The sequence below is a fragment of the Cannabis sativa genome, chromosome 1 (genome assembly GCF_029168945.1).
Source record: "Cannabis sativa cultivar Pink pepper isolate KNU-18-1 chromosome 1, ASM2916894v1, whole genome shotgun sequence".
NCBI lineage: Eukaryota > Viridiplantae > Streptophyta > Magnoliopsida > Rosales > Cannabaceae > Cannabis > Cannabis sativa.
Genome location: NC_083601.1, coordinates 41380407 through 41400721, shown reverse-complemented (window position 1 = coordinate 41400721; position 20315 = coordinate 41380407). Strand labels below are relative to the sequence as shown.

The window sequence follows — 20315 nt, the reverse complement described above, 5'->3', positions numbered from 1 at the left end:
TCTTAGCGAGATATATTCAAGATGTCCACTGTAAAAAAGTAAATTTTCCTTCATTTTTCAAAGAATTACAAAAACTTCACATTTTCTACTTCTACTATACAGAAGCAAAAATCTAGATAGCAAGCAGTTGACAAAAATATGAAAAGGGAGAAAAAGAAAAACTACATGTGGTAAATACATATTTAAGCAGAGAATCATGAATAGGATGGAACTTTACAAATCTTCACAGGAAGCCCTTGCCTTGACCCTCTCCCAAAACGCTGGCCTTAAATTCTCGAGAGATAGCTTCCCACTAAACTCTTCCAATGGCTCGGCTGCTAGGGGGCCGCTATATTGTTGGTGCTGCTGATCTGACCAACACATGCGACCACTCTGGTTTCCAACGTCGTACCCTTGAGTTGATATTAAATTTGAGCTTGAATCCATGACCATGTCACCCTCAAGTACACGTAATACCTACAAGAAACAGTTCAAACAAAAATATACAAAGTTCCAAACCAATTTAGACTCAGAAATTTGAAAGGTAAAATGATGTTAAATGCCCTGATGAACGAAGTATAGAGGTTCTTTTCACCTGTGACATGCGAGGCCTTGATTGAGGATCCCGGCGTATGCATAAAGAAGCAGCATGCAACATGCAATAAACTTCCTGTTCAGAAAACTGATTTCCAAGCCTTGGATCAATCAGTTCATCAATGGCATAGTCCTCTAATAATGGCCGTGCCTGTTACAGAAATTGTACTTGTTATAAATTTATTGTGTACTTGTTATAAATTTATTGTTTACAGTGGCATGCCAGTTATTATGTCAATCCACATAATTTGAATGCAAAGAATAATAGAGAGAAGGATATCAATAAATTTCCCTCCATCACTTTACCCATTCAGTGAGACATTGCTGACCCTTGGGTCGATTGAGGTCCACAGCTTTCCGGCCTGTAACAAGCTCCACCAATACCACCCCAAAAGAATAAACATCAGCTTTTTCTGTGATTTGACCACTTTGAGCATATTCTGGAGCCAAATATCTACATCACAGGAACAGATGTTAAAAATAATTGCAAAGGTTAAGAAACTTAGCTGTAAAGCCTTATTCAAGAAAATTACCCAAATGTCCCAATTACTCTAGTTTCCACACCAGTATCTCCATCAGGCTGCCACCTTGCCAGGCCAAAATCCCCAACCTTACAAGAGAAGCAAAACAAACATGCTGAGAGTAGGGTGGGTAACAAACTAACATTTATCGTGAAACTCAAAACACGTCGCACAATCTATAAGAGGAAATAAATTGAAGAGTGCAACACTTCTGATTCCAATTATATAAAGAAGGCGAAGACATCAGTATACCAGTGGTTCAAAATCATGGGTGATCAGGATGTTGTTTGGTCTCATGTCGCGGTGGACAATGCAACCTACTCTGCATTCTTCATGGAGATATCGCAGCCCTCGAGCAGCTCCTACAGCAACTTTCTGTCGCGCAGACCATTGTAATGGCTGCCGATGTTGTCCTGAAACACAAAGTTATTTGTGAATCCAAGAAAGATTTTAGCATACAATTCATGTGTTGATCACTACAAAAATACAAGCAAATACATGATCTTTGAAACAGTAATAGTGATAGGAAAGAACAAAATCCAACTCTTCTATTGTCATAGGAAATAACATTACCGTATAGATGGGAGTCCAATGATCCGTTGCATATATATTCATAAACCAACAATCTTCTTTTGTCCTCGATACAGAAGCCAATCAGCATGACAACATTGCGATGCTGGGCACAACTGAGGACTTCGACTTCTGAGCAAAATTCATGATCACCCTGAGAACTAGCTAACTTGTGCTGCTTGACAGCAACAGCCTGGCCATCAGGAAGCACCCCTCGGTGAACAGAGCCATAACCTCCTTCTGCCAAGAAATTGGCTTGTGAAAACCCACCAGTAGCAAGCTCCAGCTCAGCATAGCTAAAGAATCTTGGTGGTTTTCCAAACACAGGTGCCTTATGTTGACATATGGAACATAAGGGGGGAGGACCAGGTGGTGCATTTCTGGAAAGTGAAACTGCTTCTCTTACATTTCCACTGAAGTCTCCACTTCCTCTGTAGCTTGGCATTCCAACTCCAGCGTCTCTATCAGGTTTCTTGAACTTGCCTAGCAAAGCTTTGGTTGATGATGCTTGAGGCCTATCGCTTGATTTGTGAGAACTTTCTTCCACGTGATGTGAGGATTGGCTATGTGATATTAGAAAATCTGATATCCACGGTTGGAACCTCAAACTAGTTGAAGACGTTGATAAACTTTCACTGTCAGAATCTGAAGCATCATCTATATCTTGATTTCCCTTGGCTCTAAATGATTCCTCCTTCTTCAGAACCCCATTTATTTCTGAAATGAAAAGTGGTGAAGTTCCTGGATCTGAATTTGACACTGACGAAGTTCCAGCTTCAGTTGCTGTAAATGGAGTACCTAGCTCTGGACTACTGGTTGGAGTCCCAACAGGCACTCGGACAGGGTTTAAACAAGCATCCTTCTTTCGGGGATGCTTTTCAGGCACTTCATCAAGCTCAGAAGGTAACTGGCAGGCGGGTTCAGGTTCCTTTGGTAACCCATTTAAATTCAAGCGAAGAACTTTTGGTTGTGCACGCTTCATAACGACAATGTTGCACTGCAGCTCATCCATGCAGCGTTTTTCCTCTTGTTTAAGATGTCTATAAAAATTAAACTGGTAAGAGGAGATAATGAAACCATGATTCTACATCCAGAACATAAATTAAAATTCAGACACCAAGAAAAGAGCAAAAAGTAGACTTAATCCCAAGCTTGATTCTTGAGAGTGACAAAAAAGACAGAACATTACTTGTCCAAAACAACCCAACTAGCTTGAGCGTTCTTGGCTTCAACTGCAACCGATCCACAAGGTGATCCATATACAATCTTTATTTTGACATTTACCTGTAAAAGTAACATATATCAAGTCAAAACATTATCCAAACCCAAAAATCATATTCCATGAGAAAATACAAGAGAGGCTTACTTTATTTGGATCATAAACATCGTGAAGCTGGAGAATCATCTGAGAGCACGAATCTCTAATGTCATTCTTTTGCTCAGAGATTGTTCCCAGAAGAGACTTCCGATTACCATTAGCACAGTCCCCTGCAAATCTTGGGAAGCCCCATTTTTTACCTGAAGCATTGAGAAAATTAGCTCACTTCCAATATATACAGTAGTATATCCAAGAGGGACTCCATCAGACCATGTGGAAAGAAACCACAAGCCTGACTGTTTGAGCTACCCTCTTGGACAACATTAACAATAGTAATGACAAAACAGCAGAAAATAAACAAGTAAAAACTAAGTCACTTCTTAGTGAAGATGAAAGATAGACTAGCTGTGATAGAATTAAATCAACCGTTGAGTACAGCAATAAATAAACAGATGAACCACTTTAAAAGCTGATTGGCAAGGTGAAGGACAAAGTCAGCCGTTGAATTGAATTTTTCACATTGATATATTTTAATGAAGCAAACCGAATCATTTGTAGACAATGGGCTTGAAGAGAAAAATTACCAGAATTTTGTGAAGGAACAACCACAAGCAAAGTAATACAATCCCCAGGTTGAACAACATGCGTCAAAGCCCATACAAGAGCAGTCTTGGGAATTTCTTTGGATGCCTTGACGGCCACCACAACTTTCTCAGCCCCATCGGACCCTTTCTCTTGCTTACCGCGCCTCTGGTCTCGACTCATTAGCACCCACTAAAATTTCACTCAAATTCCTTACTAACAACAATATATACAGATTTTTCTCAAGCTCATCTCTTCAAAACCCTGACCAGAGCATGACCCAACAAAGATCTTGTCCTCACCATTGATTCCCGGACAAGTATTACAGACACACTCGATGACACTGACAACTAGAGCCCCAAATGACAAGACGTTCCTTGGTTTCCTCCTTCAGCAGTAAAAACCATCCTTTTATTTTTTTTCACTTCTCTGTTTAGTCCTCTATCTACCAAGCGAAATATTTCATGAATATTGCGAAACCAGAAAACGCCGATCTTAGAGATCTTTGCTGCTTCTTATACTTGAGGCCAGGAAAGCAAGCCACTGATTCTCTGCCTGAATGTGTAGATGACGTTACAGATTCAGACCCTCGTGAAGTAAACAGAAACAGATTGACCACTGTTGAAAATGAAAGAAAATGTAGAACACTAAACGACACAAGTTAAATAGAACCCAGATTCTTCGTACAACGATGGATTACCTTCCAAGTCTTTAAAATCACTGAGTCAAAATGGTGAAACAAATAGTTCAGAAGGTAAATTATCAAAATTCGATTCCAACTAGATAGGTTTCATCCACATATAATTTCGCTCAGACAACAGATTCCTTGACAAGATCTCTTTCAGAAACTATCAAATCATCAAGGTTGAGTATTTTGCTTTTTATAGTGCATACAATGAAGGAAAATCGAACCAGGCTCAGCTCAAACCCCAAACAGTTATAGAGATTTAACCTGTAAAATTTTGGAGAAAAGATTTGATAAGCACAAGAGGTCAAAACAGAAGAAAAAATAAATTAAAAATAAATAATCCCATGTGCCCAACATAAAATAGAAAAGAAGGATTACAGATATCATACAATATAAACATATTTGTTTCCATAATTTTCTGGATTTTCATTTATTTTTTCTCAGCAACCAAACAAAACAAAAACAAAAGGATATATTAAATAAAATATTACATTTATCATCAACAGCCAAAACCAATGGCATCTTCAACCAAATTCCTCAAAACACAAAGAATCTTTATACCAACAACCACACCCAAAAAATAAAGAGAAAACAAAAAGAGAAACAGAAATCAGAAACCCAGGAACACCCCGTACAAAGCTGGACTCAGAAATAGCATTTCACAGCTACTACACCATGACCCACCACGTGAAAATCATTAAAACCCACAAATCTTCTCAAGCAGTGGTCAATAAAAAAAACCAAAATGTACATACATACGGGACATGGGGTATATCATCAAATATCAAAGAGTCATTAAATCACTTTATCCTTGAAATAAAAACCCAGAACCAAAAATCCTTACCAATAGCATTAACTAATAAAACCCTTTGTTTAAGTCTTCTTTCTTCTTTCACATCAAAGAGTAAACAACCACAATAACACGAACACGCCAAACGAGTACCCAAAAAAATTGACAGATACAAAAGATAAGACTGAAAGTGAGTGAGACCCGCCAAGTCAGTGAAACCAAATCTTAGGGTTTTTAACTCTCAACAATCTCCACACCCACAAAAATTCAAAGAGAAATAGTACGAAATCCTCTGTTATCTATTTTTTCTTTCTCTCTCTCTCTCTCTGAAAATTAAATATAAAAAGCCCAAAAAGAAATTATTTTTAATACCGAGTACTGTTATAGAAATAATACAGTGAAATATTTCAGTGTGTCAATCAGAGATTTTGGCAGCGATCGCCGTCGAGAGAGCTGAATGTACGAAAATACCCCTGGTATTACAGCCTTTTTACGTAGTGAAAGCCCAATGGTTATGATGGCTTTTACGATGTCGTTTTGATGTTGAATAAGAGAAGAAAAAAAACCTTGTGGGCGCTAAAAGGTTGCGTTTGACCTATGGTGGGGTGTCTTTTAGTGAAATCACTTATCAATCTTCTTTTTATATATTTATCTATCTCATGACTTAAAAATCTTGAGTGGCACAAACAACTAGGGAAATGTTAGAGAGGATTTGGGTTTTTTGAAACTTGGAAGGGACCCACTTTTCTTTTCTTCTTTAACTTTTCATTACTATATTCCTTATTTGAAAATATATTTGTAGGTTTCATTTAATCTATGTTCAAAACTCAAATTAAAGTAAATTAAAGGGACACCTAGCAAAAAAGGAAGATAGAAAATTGTTAAAGAATAAAAAACAAAAGGGGAGCTAAATTTAGCAAAAGAGGCTTGATTTGATTACATTAATGTCATTTAGTGTGTTGAATGAATGTTGGGTACATAAATGTGTGTTATAAATGGAAGAGGTTTTAAGGGTATCCTATTATAATATAAGATTAGATAAATATACTAGTAGTAGTAGTAGTAGTAGTAGTGTCCTCAAAATTTGGTAATTCAATGCACCATGCTTAAATTTCAGGTCTGAATTCATGTCGCCACTTTTGAGAACAAGTATTTAGATAGGACAAATAGATTGAATTTAATTTGCCTTAATAATATAACTAGTGCATTTATTATTACACATACATTGAGGTATATATTATGGGTTACAACTTACAATTACTTAAAACGTGGGAATTCCTCCAGCTAATATTGATCACTAATTACTTCGGTAACCACAATCTGTTTTAACCTTTTCTCTTCTGTTTTTAATTTATTAATTTGTTTAATATTCAAGGATAAAAATCTAAGTTGTAGATCTGTATTGACCGGTATATAAGACTTTCATGAATATATTTTCTAAAACTGGGACTTTAGATTTGAATTATCACATGAAATGTCTTTGTATGAAACTCAAAAGATGTTGATGGATCTAACATTTTATTGAATGAAATTTGTTACTATTTTTACTATTGGTCTTGTGATAAAAGATCTCTGATACATCCAATAATTTTATTTATTTTTTAAATAGTTTAATCTGGTGGGTGAATCTAACTTCTAACCTACTCTAAACAAATACAAACAAAACAAAAGTAATAAAGAACTGAGTAATAAAGAACTGAGATTACACAGAGCTCAATGCCTAAATCTGTACTTCCTGCCCCATTGCCAAGTGTTATAATCCTTTAGTTACCCCATTTTATAATTTTATTTACTTTGGACCAATGAAAGTTCCAAATTTGTTAATAGATCCCAAAACTCTGCATTTTTTTGTCTTTCCCCCAATCAATCGTACCCCCTTTCTCCTTTCCCCATTTTCCAAATTCAATTTTTCAAAAAAGCCCACTTTATTATTTAACTCATTAAAATCATAAATGGCAAAGTATGTGCCTCACAAGTCACCAGTCGGTCACGTTAGCATACAATCACAATGTATTTATACTATACACCCGCAAACGTGACAACCCGGGTTCGGGTTTGGGCCCCAGTTTAGTAGACAATGGGCCCACATGAAGCCCACTTGTTGTTACCGGTCACCTTCAACCCATTAGTCTGTCACCATCGGAACCGTTTTCCAATGCAAAGAAACGTCCCCTGTTTCTTCTACGTCATTCATTTCCGATCTTATATAACCTGCGGTGCAGGTTAGCTAAGCTCAGTCTGAAAAGGAAAGTTGAGTTGTGACCAAAACGACGGCGTCTTTAGCGGCTGACGTAGTCTTTTTCTTGCGCCACGTATCCCGGATCGTGTCTGCTTCCGAACCTCCTAAATATTTGATTATGTTATTCGAGGACTTGTTTGTCATTAGGTTCTAATATTTAATTAATGAATTAATTAACATCTTTTATTAGTGTAATAATTTGTTTCTTTTCAGCTGATTAATTTGCGTTTTTATATTCGATTAATTAATTAACAAGTCATTTAATTTAGGGTAAAAGACAACAAAATTACTCGAAATATTCTTGTTGATTGTTCGATCCGCTTAATCTTTTACATAATGTTTTTGTATATGATCAAATTGTATTATTCTGTTTCATTCCTTATTTTATTGTATATTTAAAAAAAAAAAAAAACATTTATATGAAAAAGAAAGTACAATTTTCTTGTCATGACATGGATCAATAGTAACTGTAAACATTTGCCTTGGACCCTTTTCCAGTACTCCTTTTTCCTTTTCCAGTGTATTTTTTTAGATCCCATGTTGTTTATATTATTTACTTGTTATAAATGGTTGTATATATATTACACTGCTTTGTCTGTTTAACATCCTATACCTAATAAAAGGACCCTGTAATTGAAAATAATTTGACTTTGAAAGAGTAAATTTTTTTTAGCGTAGGGAAATAGTATTTTATAATTGGGTAATTAGTAATTTTTCTCCTTAAACTTTGACACGTAGTAAATCGTGTCCCCTGAACTTTTTTTGCCGTTAAAAATTCTCCCCGAACTATTGAGATTGTTAAATTTAAAGACTTTTGTCTAATTTCATTCAATTTTACTGTTTCAGTGATTGTTTATGTACTAAACCATGCTCCCCAGACTTTGATATCTACCAAATCATACCCCTCAAACTTTGATATGTACTAAAACATACCCCTTAAACTTTAATCCATGTTAGAATTTTTTACTTATAAAATTAGACAAAAGTCCTTAAATTTAACAATCTCAATAGTTCGGGGAAAATTTTTAACAGACAAAAAAGTTCAGGGGCACGATTTAGTACATGTTAAAGTTCAGGGAGAAAAATTAATAATTAACCTTTACAATTATATATTAGCTTAATAGCTTAAAGGTCCTAGGTTCGACCTCTCCTTTTTTTCCATCCCTCCCTCACTACTAAGCTAGCCTTAGTGGCTTTCACTTTGAAACAGTGATCAGGTTCAGAATATATTTACTAATAATAGGTTATCATTTTGGATTTTGTGAAATTTACACTACAAAAAATCTTACTTTTAGTCACAACAAAATTTGTGTATAAAAGTGAAAAAAATGTGACTTATTATAAATCATGATTCATATGTTGTGACTAAAAAGTCTGTGGATAAAAGTATTGGTCACAAAAATTATAATTTGTTGTGACTAAATGTATTTTTAATCACAATACTTGTTGTGACTAAAACTAAATTTGTGACAAATTATAACTAAATACTATGTTTTAGTCACAAGTAACATTTTGTTGTGACTAAAAGTCACATTTAGTCATAAAAAAAATTATGTTGTAACTAAAAAGTTGTCACTAAAAGTAACAGTTTTTTTGTATTGTTAATATGATAATTTTTTATTAAGATTTTTTTATACCCTTTGAAAAATCAATTAAATATATTTATGAATTTCTAAATTAATCATAATTAGTTAATCATTTTAATTAATTTTTAAAATAAATTTAATATTTAAATTTAGGTAATCGTTTATAATTAAATATTAAGGTGTTTTTATTTTATGATTTTTTTAAACGAGAATGATTAAGGAGAAGAAAAAAAAAACCAGAGGAAAAATACTCATTGTTCTTTTTTTCTTTATTTATTTTATTTTTTAAGACTAAATAAAACTAGATATATTATAAGGGTTTTATTTTATTTATTGGGCAACAACTAATTTTTTTTTATAAATACGGTAAGTAATTTTCTATAGCATTAATAATAATATGGATATACGTTTTTATTTTTCAAACTAGGGCTGAAGCCAGTGACGAAGCAAGAAATTTAGTTGAGTGAGGGCTTGAATAAATATTAAGTCAAAACTAATAAAAATAATGATAAATGTATCTTTCAAATTTTCATCTTCAACAAAATAAAATAATACTGTTGACAAAAATTAAAGAAAATATTGTCAATGGTATTATTTTATTTTTTAATAAAGTATTATTTTTTTTTTTATTATTTGTATTAGACTACTCTTAAAATGGGCTTGATTAGAATAAGAGTAGGCTCATGAATCATGATTATGATATTGAGTGAGAGCTTTTGTGAATTGGACTTTAATAAATTGAGCAAAGTGAATTAATATATGTATATATCTACATATACAAAATTTGATGTATATATTTGAGTGAGGGCTTTAGCCCACACATGGGCTAAAGTCCCTCCGACGCACCATCCCCAAAGTTTACGATTCCAACAAAGAAGAGAAAGAAAGAAGAAAAAAGTGGTATGAAGTTTCACGTATGGAATCATCCTTTGGTTGCGATTTAGGTTGCGATTAAGCATGATTGAGATTGTAATATGATTTAATTTTGATTTAGGGTTTGGATTTGAGTTGCAATATATCAATTGCAATTTGTGTTGCAATATTAGTTGTGACTATTCAGTTTTCTTTAGGAAATAATGAAAATTTTATGTAGTGTTCTCACGATTTAAGTTGCGACTAGAGCATATAGTTGAGATTATTACATAGTTTAATGATGATTTAAGGTTGTGATATCAGTTGTGGCTTCAGTTTCGTTTTGGAAATCAATAAAAGCTTGATGTGGTGGTCTCAAATAATTAAAAAGAAGAAAAAATGACTCAGAGCAAGAAGAAATATTAAAAGGGGTCAAGATTGAAATATATAGTTTAGTCGTGGTTTAGGGTTGTAATATGTGTTGCGAATTTTTTTTTAAATTTTGAAGAAATCAAGCTTCATTTTTCATGGTGGAGAGTGATTGGGAGGGAGAAAGAAGAAGAAATATATTCATTTTTGGTCACATGGCTGAGGAGGTTTAAATGCGGGACAGAGAAAATAAAAAATAAAGGGGAAAGTGATCTATGAAGAAACCGTAAAAATAAAAATAAGACCTATGCTTAAACTTAAATGTGATTGAAAAGTTATATATATAGATAGAATACTGAAATAAATAACGTAAAAGTAGAAAAAATAAAATTAATAGAAAGACGGACATGTGGTAATTTCTTTTTATATTGGAGTTTTGTTTTTTAAGTTTTTTATACACCCCTTATTTGTTCCTTATTTGTTTGAGAAATTTTTGTAGTCTATTTTTTCTATAATTATGTATAATGTTGGTATTTAAGACAATTAAAATAATTAATTTATAGTGTCTACCAAACATATAAAAAAGTAAGAGTAATAATACATACACACATAATTTAAATAATTATTTATTTTATATATAAAAGAGTGATCCAACCCGAAGTAAAATAATAAACACAAATCTTATAAAAAAATAGATTAAGGGTACATAATTTTAATAGAAAAACTCAAATTTAGTGTTAAATCAACACTAAAAAGATACTATTTTAACATTAATTTTTTTTTTTTCCAATTCCAAATACAACACTAAAATTCCACTAAAAATATATTCTATATTATTATATTATTTTATTAAATTATCTCACACAATGTATATAAATATAAAATTTAATCATAAACCTATTATTTTAATGTTAAAAAAAGAAAAAAAAATTGGTGTGGTATAGACTCCTAAATATATAGAATAGTATTTAGTGTTTCATTGGAATAATTTTGTTTCTAAACTCCACTTAGAATTTTAGTGTTGGAGAAGCCCTAAGCAGACCAAAAATATAGAAAACAATATTTTTTTTTAAGAGTGTCTACCCAAAAATGTATATCATATTAAAGGGAGTTTGGACCACTCGGAAGACCTGACACAACCTTGTATATTTATATACAATAAATTAAAAAATTTGAGACGTGAATTGCACGGAGTTCTAAACTAAATTAGATAATAAATTATTCTAATACGAGTTTGAAAATTATATTCACTTTCAGTTAATTACTGTGTTTAAATAAAACAATGAAGAAACGTGTGCATGCTGATGCTACCATGCACGTCCAAAGAGTACGTTTTAAATTTTCTTTTTCCCCTGAATTTACTAAGCCAGGGCAGCATTATAGCAAAAATACATATAAATGATAAATAATAGAAGTAGTGTATGAATACAAAAAGGGTCATTAATTTCATAGAAATGACAAGGCAGGTCAATTATTATATACAGCACAGAAAGAGAAAGAGAAGGACAAAACAACATAAAAACACAAGGACAATTCTATAGTTTTTTCAAATTAGAAATTCAAATCAATGTGCATGTTATGGGGACCATTATATTAATATATTGTTCGTATCATATCATATATTCTGGAGTTTTTTAAGCAATCTGTACGTACTACGTAGTTTGTGCACTTAATTTTTTTTTAAAAAAAATTACTTGTGTGCCAGAGGGTACAAATATTAAATTAATTTTGGCTTACTATATATATCTATTTAGTAGCAAGTGAAAATATAAAAATTTTGATAGAAAAGAAGTACTGCAAATTTTGAATTCATTGGTTGATTTGAGAGGCAAATATATATCTATATAGATATTTATTTTTATAATTTGTTTTTATCCATTTTCATTTTAAATGTTTGGTAGTATTGATCATTATGTTTTCAAATTGAAAAAGAAAAACAAAAAAAGTTTTACCCTTTTATATAGTTTTTAATATTAATCAACTCTTTATTAAAAATAATTAGAGTACAGTAAGAAATGGTGAAAAGTTATCTACCTAAATTAGTTTATCATTGTTAGAATTAGGAATAAAGTGAATGAGGTTACATTTCAAAACGAATTGACAATGGGAGGAGTAACTCATTCCTCTTATATATTTTATTATTTTTCCGTACATTAGCAATATGACACTCTCTAACAATTATTCACTTTTTTGTGTATGCACAAAACTAACTATAGCACGATGAGCATTTTAGAAAATATAGAAAGAGAGCTATAAATATTTTTTTACAGAGACAACTTAAGTTACAGGATCTCTAATTCGGCATTCAAATGGTACTGTTGCTGCAGCATTTTCAAAACCAGTTGTGTGGGTTATTTTGAATCTCATGAAATGGAGGCGATTGTAATGTTTCATAATCTATGCTGGGCCTTCAACTTCAACTGCCAATCACTTTAATTGAAACAGATGCTCTTCGGGTTTTTAATGCTTTTTGCAAATCTTCATGTGCAATTTATTCTTTTCAAGATTTAATTGCTGATATTTCTAGTCTATTATCTTTTTTTCCTAATGTAAATATCTCTCACGTCAAACGTTCAGTGAACATGGCTGCTGATGGTTTGGCTAAGTTTGCTTTAGGATGGATGAAGCTTGTTTTTGGTCGGATTGTATACCTCCGCCTATAAGCTCTGTTAATGTAAATGACTTTACCATTTAATTTATAATAACAAGTTTATTTCCTAAAAAAATAAAGTTATTACAGGATCTCCTAAAACAATGCTATACCTAACCCAAACTAAATTATCAAACTCAATTGAAGTACTATGAATTCTCATTATATATATTACAAAAAAAAAATTTGGATAGAGAGAGAAATATAAATACTAATTGAATCAAGATTTTAATCAAAATGTTATTGGCTATGAATTCAATATTATCATTTGAAAGCCACGCAATTAATGGACCAATTGTATCCGTTATAAATATATAATTACAAATCTCAGTAGAGGACGTAGGCGAGTATATATATACGTACCCCAATTTAACATATAGAAATAGGAAGTCTGATATTAAAAAAAAAAATAGAAAATCAAACCTATACATTAGTGCGCTATAAATTATTACTTAAATGTATTTTGACATATATAATAAATTATATATATGTCACAATTATTTGTAATTAGTCTAACTACTATTTTGGATGGCAAACGAGACATTAACATTATTTTAACATATTTAAAAGAGATTTGGGTCGGCATTATATATATTATATATTGAAGATTCATTTTCATACATATAGATATGGTTAGTGTGTTTGACAAATACAAAGGAGTCAATTTTGTTAATTCAAAACTGAGAAGTAAATAAACGGGCTATGTATATAATAAAATCTAGTGTAACTGTTTTTCAAAAAAAAAAAAGAAAATCTAGTGTAACTGTAACCACGGAGCGTATTTGTATAACCAATCAACAAGCCAAAGTTTTTTCTCAGATTTAGGCTATCACTATCGCCATCAGAGGCATCAAAAGTCTATTTTCTTTAAAATACATAAGAAAATAACAAAAACTACATTCCATCATTTCTAATAGGGATATTAGCGGTTAAACCTCTTGAACTTTACGGTTTGTAACACTTAACTACAAAAATTAAATTTTTGACGGCTAAACTACCTAAACCCTGATTCTGTTTTGCTCTGCACACCTCCGTCCAAGCAAATTTTTAATGGTCCATGTAATATTAGTTTTAAAAAATAATTATAAATATTTAAAAAAATTTAAAATTAAAATTTTTTTTCTTATTTAATTTTTTTAATTTAAAAAAATTAAAAAATAATTTTTTTTTTTACTTTTTTTTTTTCTTTTTCTTCTTCTTTCTTCTTTATTCTTTCTACAAAAACCCTCCAACGCTGAACTAACCCCAAAATCAGCCATGATCAAATGTAATACATGCTCAAACACAAAAATTACAAATAAAAATCAAGATGGGAAAACCCTAACCAAGGAGGGCAGTCATGGTGCAGGAGGCAACAAGCTTGGAGACTTCTCTACTTCGACAAGGCACATCCGACAGTTACCGGCAATGGAAAGGCGGCTATGGTAGCAGAAGCGTGGAATGTCGACGCCGGCAACCTCGCAGGCTTCCAAGACAGTGAAGCCCTTGGGAATCTTGACTGGGTAGCCATCGACGAAGACCTCAATAGCGTCTTCCGGGTTGGGTAAATGGACTCGGGCACTGCCCACCGGGGTCTGCGGAGAAAGATCTGGAGTGGGCTCAGCCGAGCTCGCGCCGCCGATTGGCCGTTGTGGAGCTCCGGTGTGGAGGATACGGCCCTGGTGAGGAAGAAACCATTTTTGTGGGAGTTGAGGAGCCTAGAAGCTGAGGGTCTTATGACTCTCGAAGCTAGCAATCCCAACCTGGTGAGGAAGAAAGAAGAAAAAAAAGAAAAAAAAAATAATTTTTTAATTTTTTTTAAATTAAAAAAGTAAATAAGAAAAAAAAATCTAATTTTTTTTAATTATTTTAAATATTTATAATTATTTTTTAAAACTAATATTACGTGGACCGCTAAAAATTTGCCACGTGTACAAGTGTGTACACGTGAACAGTCACCGTGGCACTTAACTGTGATTTTTGGATGGAGGTATGCAGAGCAAAACGGAACCAGGGTTTAGGTAGTTTAGCCGCCAAAAATTTAGTTTTTGTGGTTAAGTGTTACAAACCGTAAAGTTCAAGTGGTTTAGCCGCCAATATCCCTTTCTAATATTTTTTTGTTTTTGTTCGATCTCTATAATTATTATTTTTTTTTAAAATTTTTTTAACTAATAAAAATATAATATTTAAATAATTTTAAAGTATGCCTATTAATAAAAATATATTAAAAAATAAAATAATTTGAGTTATAAATTCTTAAGTTTAAGTATTGGTTGGAAATAAATATCTAAGTTTAATTTTTTGCGGTAATAATACTTTAAGTTGAAAGTATTTGACTATTAAATGTAAATTCATTATCTATTTGTTATTTTTTATTTGTATATTTAAACTATTTTTTAAAACATTAAAAAAAAAATTTACTAATTAAAAATTATCACTTTAATAATTAATAGTCAACTATTTACATAAATTTTAAAATTATAAATTTAATATTATTAAAAATAAAAATTTAATTTAAATATTTTAATTATAATATGAAATGATATAATAATATTTTTTTCATATAAAACATCATGCGTAATTGAATTATATATGAATATGTTCTATTCTAATATTGTACATTAATTAATAACAGACATTGTTATTAATTATTCTTGGAAGTGATGAGACATTATTGGTATGGTGGTAGTGTTGAAATGAAATATTTTTGTTGGTAAACTTTGGTTTGTTTGGGTCATTGAATGCGACTGCTCCAATCTTTTCAAGAGTGAAAGACTAAACAGTAAAGAGATGGCTGGCTAAACCACTTGAGCTTAAGCTTAGCTAAAAGGCTGTATGTGTTGGAAATTTTGGATGATCTCTCAAATTATACATTGTAAATTAAAATAAAAGAGAGAGAGAGAGATGGGTGGCTAATGGCTCTTTTAACAGCTCAGAAGTGGCCAATTTCTACAGACAAAGTATAGGTATAGGGCATAGCTATACCAACGCCATTGGAGACCGTGGCTAGCCTACCTTCATCATTTCGGTTTTTCAAAAGCCTGCCCAAAATACTCATACTCATTAATTAATTTTGTCATTTATTATATTTAATGGTCATTTTAGTATTAGTATTTAGTATTTTTAGGGTTTAGTAATTTGTATTTTACCGTATTGTATTGTATTGTATGGTATTATATTAAATTAAATTTTATGTAATATTTTTATATAAAATTATATATGATATTAATTTTGATGGGCACTTAAATATATAATGTTTTAATGTAAATTAAAATTTAACATAATATTATATAAAAATATGATATATAATCCAATTCAATATCATATAATACAATGCGACCTAATACAACGTTCCAAATAAAATCTTAACGTTGTATTTTATGATTGGTTGGTTAGTCATATTCTTTAAAAATTTATTTTTTAAAATTATTTAAAATTTAATATTTAATTACATTAATATAATATTAATTAAAAAAATACTAAATACCAATAATACTATTTAATAATTTTTTTAAAAATAATTCTTTTTTTATATATATGTATAACCCTTTTATATATTTTTAATTAAAAAAGATACACATAACATGATAAATATTAATTTATATAAAATAATTTACGGCTAAATACAGTATATTTCAATTGTAATTATGAATAATTAATATTTATATTCTTAAATATTTTACACTATTCAATTGTTGTGTTTGTATGATATATATAAGACGTTTAACTTTTGCAATATATATTTCAATTATAATTATGAATAATTAGTATTTTTATTTTTAAATTTTTTACACTATTAAATTATATTTATATAGTATACCGCATTTAAATAATATCTTTTGAAATATAATTTTTTTAATAATGTAGTTATTCTATTATATTTATTTATTTTTAAAAATTATTTTATAATATTTAAATTATCAAAATAATTTGGGCTAATGCAAATATATGCCACGTGTACACATACACAGTGGCACTCCCCGTTACAAACATAATAAGTAAAGTTAATGAGATTTTGCTACTAAAAAAAATATAAAGGAGTTAAATGTATAATGATTTTTTTTTTTTTTTTGAAATGGAAATGTATAATAATTAAATATATATATATTTTACTTTGTATTGGATAAGAAAGAAAGAAAATAGAGAGGAAGTATAATATAGGAGAGATGGAAAATTAAATAGAAATAATAGGAAAGTTTATTTCTGTTTAGGTTATTTGTTAGTTATAAGCACTATAAAAAAGTTAAAAAATTGTGATTAATTATAAATTATTATTATTCTTTTATGATAAAAATTTTCGTGGATAAAAGTATTAGTCACAAAAATTACAATTTGTTGTGACTAAATGTATTTTTAGTCACAATACTTGTTGTGACTAAAACTAAATTAGTGACAACTTGTATCTAAATACTATGTTAAGTTATAACTAACTTTTTGTTGTGACAAAAAATCACATTTAGTCATAAAAAATTAATAAATTGTACCTAAAAAATGTAACTATTTTTTGCAGTGAAAATAAAGAAATTTTATTTATTCTAAAATTACTATATTATCTTTAAATTATTTATAAAAGAAATTATTTTATAAATTATTTATAAATTTTGTATTTTGTTCTTTTATAAAAGTTTTCTCTCCAAATTGGAGGAGAAAATTTTTGGTGCCCCAGTTAAATTTTTTCTATCCACTTTTCTTTTCTCTTTATTTTTCTTTCTTGCCAAACACTATTTTTTTCCTTTATTTCCACTTTTCTATCATATACTCTTTTTCCTCCCACTTCTCTTCTCTATCAAATATATGCTTAGTGCAAGAACGATGTGAAAAAGGATATAGTGTGAGTGTGAGATCAATTAATTAATGTTTGGTATATAAATTAATAGGGAGAGAACGAATGAGAATTTGACGATGAAAAGTTATTATTATGGTCTTCTTGGTGCTAGCCTGACATTAGGATTAAAGATAAATATTAATGCCATAATGTAGACCCACTTTTATTTTATTTTTATTTTTAAATATAAATTTTAATGTGAGGTGAGACATTAACAAAAAAATATTATTTAAAACAATAATTAATGAAATATAGTTTAGAAGGAATTGCTTTTCTGTTGTTATAGGGGTCGCATTGGTATATCATTTGTGGAGATTGTAGGTTGTGGCCTTAAAAATTAAGTAGATAAAGTATACTTGTAAAAAAAATAATTAAAAGTATGAAAAACAGAATTTTAATAATTTGGCCCAAACATGTTTATATTTAATAGAGATAATGTTTCATGGTTTGAGAACCTTTTGTCAAAATAAGTCAGGCCTTTTGTAGGTGCACTCAGGATGTACATAGTTGATTTATGTAAATATAATTTCTGATTTTCCAAAAAAAAAAAAAATAATCGAAATTATATAATAAATATGAAGCATTTTATTTGTCATTTATAGCAAATAGAATAAGTGTACTTTGAATGTAGTCATCATATCATGAATATGAAAAAAAAAAACATTAAAATCAGATACAATTTCACTGAAATAGTTATGCAAACCTCTTAATTTATTTTAATAAAGGAATTAAATTAATGTCTTAATGTTTAAGCCATTTTCATTTGTATGTATATTAATTTGTTTGGATAAACATAGGGCATTTTACAATTTTGTATACATTATTTTAATTAATTATAAAATATGTGCAAAAAAACTTATTATTATTTTCTCATACACTTTTATATATAATTAAAAACTTTTTTTCAATTTTTATTATAATATATATATATGGTAATAATTATTGATTAGTATATATATGGTAATATTGGTTATGTTTATTTTTATGTTTACAATTATAATAAACATACTAATAATATAAAACATTTTATATATGTGTTTATTGGCTATGTTTATTTTTATGTTTACAATTATAATAAACATACTAATAATATAAAATATTTTATATATGTATTTATTTTATTTTCTATTAATTAAACATACTAATTTAATAAACAAAATAATAATATTCACATAAGTTTATTATATCACTCTACGTGTGTTATGTTTATTTTTTTAGTAATTTTTTAGAAAATAAATAATATATATATATAAAAAATTATTTATCTTTATCTTTGTTTATTAATTGTGTCGTGTTTATTTTTTTTAATTAAATAATTTTTAGAATTTATAAAGTTATGTTTGTTTATTTATTTTTTGATGTAAGAATTATACTTCAATAAAAAACTTGTTCACTAACTCATTAGAAAATAATCAATATATAGAAACAATAGAAAGAAAATATACTTATTTTAGTATAGTATAAACTGACTATGTCTATTTTTATGTTTACAATTATAATAAACATACTAATAATATAAAATACTTTATATATATATGTTTATTTTGTTTTCTATTTATTAAACATACTACTTTAATAAACAAAATAATAATATTCACATATTTTTATTATATCACTCTACGTGTCATGTTTATTTTTAGTAATTTTAAGTATTGATTTATATTTATATACATTAATGTTTATAATTTTGATATTGTATTTTATTAAAAAAAAATCTTATTAAATTATAATAATTCATACTAAAATAGATAATAAACATTTATCTTTTAATAAAAAAATATTTAACTTGTTTATTTTTATAAAACCGTTTAATTAATTTTACGAAATTGTTTATTTTGAGGTTTAATAAACATATTAAAAATGTATGGTTTCATGTAATAAGTTTTTAAAATGTATAAATTTTTAAAATAATTTTTTTTTGCACATTTTTTGTAATTATTTTATTTTTGTTGTACATTTATGAAAAAAGCCCAATAAATATTGTGGTCGTACGTACTTGGATTTTTAAATTATTTCTTTTAGATAATTGCTTCTTTGGCTCTGAATTTTGTGTCTCAATAATGGTTTCTTATTATAAATAAGACAATATTTATATATTTGGTATGATTACATCCACTGAACTCAAAGTAATTTATCACAAGCTATATATGTAAAAATTTGGGTAATGATGGTGTTGGTTGAATTTAGATCATAAAAATACAATTATTTTGTTGGATCCAATGGTACATTCATATAATCATTATGATCATTCCCACTATATGAGAATTGGTATGGTACTCCAACTTTCCTATATTGTATTTTATGTCACCAAAGAATAATAAAATAAAATAAACAAACTTTAGTGAACCTCTCCAATAATTATTTCTTATACTCAGCCACACATATTTTATGCAGTGCCAGTGCCACAATCATATTTTGCTTGACAAAATGATATTTTATAAGTTGTACATGTTTATGTATATATTATGAATTTTTCAAGTACATTAATATTTTTCTTTTATATATATAAAAATACACACGTGTATAATAATTAATACACTATATATATATAAACTGTTGATTTTTGATTTTCAATTATTATTGATAATAATTTGTTTGCTTTGACGCTGTGCTGCATACAGGCAGGGTATACTAATTTATTATTATTCATAGCTCTATTATAGCCTAACAAACATTTAGTCTAATCATACTATATACATTGTTTTCAGAATATGGTGAAATATATATTTTATATATTATATATACCACATGCATGGTCTCAGTTCTTGGTCTA

The 20315-nt window shown here is 29.2% G+C and overlaps 1 protein-coding gene across 6 annotated transcripts; it reads right to left on the bottom strand.

The window, feature by feature from the left end:
- Window positions 1–29: 29 nt before the first annotated feature.
- Window positions 30–5441, bottom strand: LOC115706924 (inactive protein kinase SELMODRAFT_444075). Of its 6 annotated transcripts, none has more exons than XM_030634699.2 (11): window positions 5097–5441; window positions 4265–4516; window positions 3567–4119; window positions 3031–3182; window positions 2854–2948; window positions 1668–2704; window positions 1347–1507; window positions 1107–1183; window positions 880–1027; window positions 575–724; window positions 30–456 (listed from the first exon to the last, which is right to left on the bottom strand). In XM_030634699.2, exons 3-11 carry the CDS (start codon window positions 3745–3747, stop codon window positions 214–216), a joined length of 2244 nt encoding a protein of 747 aa, XP_030490559.1. In that variant the 5' UTR covers window positions 3748–4119; window positions 4265–4516; window positions 5097–5441; the 3' UTR covers window positions 30–213. The 6 variants fall into 6 exon arrangements, with proteins under 6 accessions (XP_030490559.1, XP_060971599.1, XP_060971604.1 ...); XM_061115616.1 differs by having other exon boundaries at window positions 4744–5100; XM_061115621.1 differs by lacking the exon at window positions 5097–5441 and adding an exon at window positions 4642–4689.
- Window positions 5442–20315: the final 14874 nt, after the last annotated feature.

Coding starts and splice junctions, on each gene's coding strand:
- LOC115706924 (XM_030634696.2), bottom strand. CDS start 3,747: ATGAGTCGAGACCAGAGGCGCGGTAAGCAAGAGAAAGGGTCCGATGGG. Junction 1,184..1,346: donor CCCATGATTTTGAACCACTG/GTATACTGATGT, acceptor TTCTCTTGTAAG/GTTGGGGATTTTGGCCTGGC. Junction 1,028..1,106: donor AGAGTAATTGGGACATTTGG/GTAATTTTCTTG, acceptor CCTGTGATGTAG/ATATTTGGCTCCAGAATATG.